This window comes from Austrofundulus limnaeus, unplaced genomic scaffold (assembly GCF_001266775.1).
Source record: "Austrofundulus limnaeus strain Quisiro unplaced genomic scaffold, Austrofundulus_limnaeus-1.0 Scaffold399, whole genome shotgun sequence".
NCBI classification, from domain to species: domain Eukaryota; kingdom Metazoa; phylum Chordata; class Actinopteri; order Cyprinodontiformes; family Rivulidae; genus Austrofundulus; species Austrofundulus limnaeus.
Genome location: NW_013952801.1, coordinates 60,222 through 62,291, shown reverse-complemented (window position 1 = coordinate 62,291; position 2,070 = coordinate 60,222). Strand labels below are relative to the sequence as shown.

At 36.9% G+C, this 2,070-nt stretch overlaps 1 protein-coding gene across 1 annotated transcript in view; it reads left to right on the top strand.

The window, feature by feature from the left end:
- cnot1 (CCR4-NOT transcription complex, subunit 1) overlaps window positions 1-2,070 on the top strand; it is a gene marked incomplete at its 5' end in the record, with an annotated part of 51,391 nt that overhangs the window by 11,037 nt on the left and 38,284 nt on the right. Inside the window, 2 exon segments of the mRNA XM_014023956.1 lie at window positions 245-352; window positions 1,477-1,575. Of these exon segments, the coding sequence (XP_013879410.1) occupies window positions 245-352; window positions 1,477-1,575 (207 nt within the window).

The window sequence follows — 2,070 nt, the reverse complement described above, 5'->3', positions numbered from 1 at the left end:
GATATTGATATCGGATCGGGACACCCCTACTACAAAATAGGTAAAAGTGTGTGACTTGCACTGTTATAGTAACGGGTCAATATCGGTATCGGTCAATATCGGTATCGGACATTTCTCAAAGTTGTAATATCGGTATCGTATCGGAAGTGAAAAAGTGGTATCGGGACATCCCTACTTCCTAATAAAAAAGGTTATGTGAGGATTTCTTTGTGGATTATTAATATCTTGTCCACATTTTGTCCAGATTGTAAATCGTCACGGTCCTGAGGCAGACAGGCATCTACTTCGCTGTCTCTTTTCCCATGTGGATTTCAGTGGCGATGGTAAAAGCAGTGGCAAAGACTTTCACCAGGTAATTCTCCTTCAAAAACACATTTTAGGATTTTATTAATTTTGTTTTAAAATGGATAAATTGTCCAATTTGTATTATTGTATACTAGTTTATTTTGTATGAAAGAAATCTGTTCTCTGCTCTGAAAAGAGTTACGTTTTTAGTCATAATGAACTAGCTGAATTTCAAAGGTTGGGGTCCTCTGGATGGGTTTTTATTTTTGAAAAATCATTTCATCTCTTCATAAACTTCTTCATAAGTTATAGGTAAACTCAGCCTTATAAGCAGTACTTCCACAAAGGTAGACAAACAAATGATGACAGGCCAACTGGTTGTGACTTAACCACATACGAGCCACTGAAAAGAGATCCAGGTAATGGTTACAAAACGTTAATAGTGCCTAAAACGTCTGGAGTAGAACAGGGCTAATGGCCTCATTCTGTACCACACACTGTACCCAGGTGAGACCACTCCTAGTCTGTGTGGTTTACCCAAAATTCACAAACAGGATGTACCGGTAAGACCCATTGTTACCATGATTAACTTTATTAGTYTCCCCAAATATCTGGCATCAGTACTTGGTCCATTAGTTGGCGTGTCAGATCATCACATACAGAACACATCATGTGGACTTTGTGAACAAGGTGAGGGATGTCATCATGGACACGGATGAAACTGTCACTCTTTATGTACATTTGTGTTGATGAGCCGGTGGATGGGTTCTGTTTACACTTAAAATCAGACACCCAAACCTGACTTTTTCATATCACAGTTTACCTTAAAACCAGTATCCAGCCCATGGCCATGTTGCCCTGGTGGTCCTCTGAACAATAGAGAATCAGGGCACTAACAACATGTGAACACCAGTTTGATTGTCATTGTTAAACCTGTTTGTTCAACAAGTGGAAGTACTGGTTATAAGGCTGAGTTCACCTGGAACTCCTCAGACTGAAGAAGTGTCTTGGAGGAGAGATAAGATTTTATTTATGTATTAATTTTTACAAAAAGAACCTGTCTGACTATTGAACCTTTTTTTCCCCTTGATTATTGAAATGCATCAGGACATGACTATTATTTATTTCTACTTGGATTTTAATATTTGCCTATTTTGATCTACTTCTGTTTTTTTTTTTTTCTGGCCTCAGACACAGTTTCTGATCCAAGAGTGTGTGTCGCTGATATCAAAGCCAAACTTTATCTCTACTCTGTGTTATGCCATTGACAACCCTCTGCACTATCAGAAGGTAAGCCCGCAGCTCCAAGGGAATCTGAGCTTGAAGACAGACTGGTCTATGCAAACATTTTGTGGAACTGCTTGAATTTACCCTAAACTTCAAGTTCAGTAACTTTACTACCCCATTTTATTTTGTCCTGAGAATTTAATCCAGTCCATGTTTTTATTTTTTATTTGAATAAAATAGCCACAGAAGACAAAATGTGCAACAAAGAAGCATGTGTTATGGGAAAAAAAGGTTAATTTAAATTTAAATCAGTTGTGACTCATTTCAGTTTAAGAAAAGAAATAAAATCAGTAAATGTCAAAATAAAGTTAAAGGGAAGAGAGGAGCTGAGCTGAACAGTTGTTTCAGATGGTGGGAGGAAATTCACAGACATGTCAGACCTACAGGTGCTGGTCATAAAATTAGAATATCATGAAAAAGTAGATTTATTTCAGTAATTCCATTTAAAAAGTGAAACTTGTATATTATATTCATACATTACATACAAACTCATATATT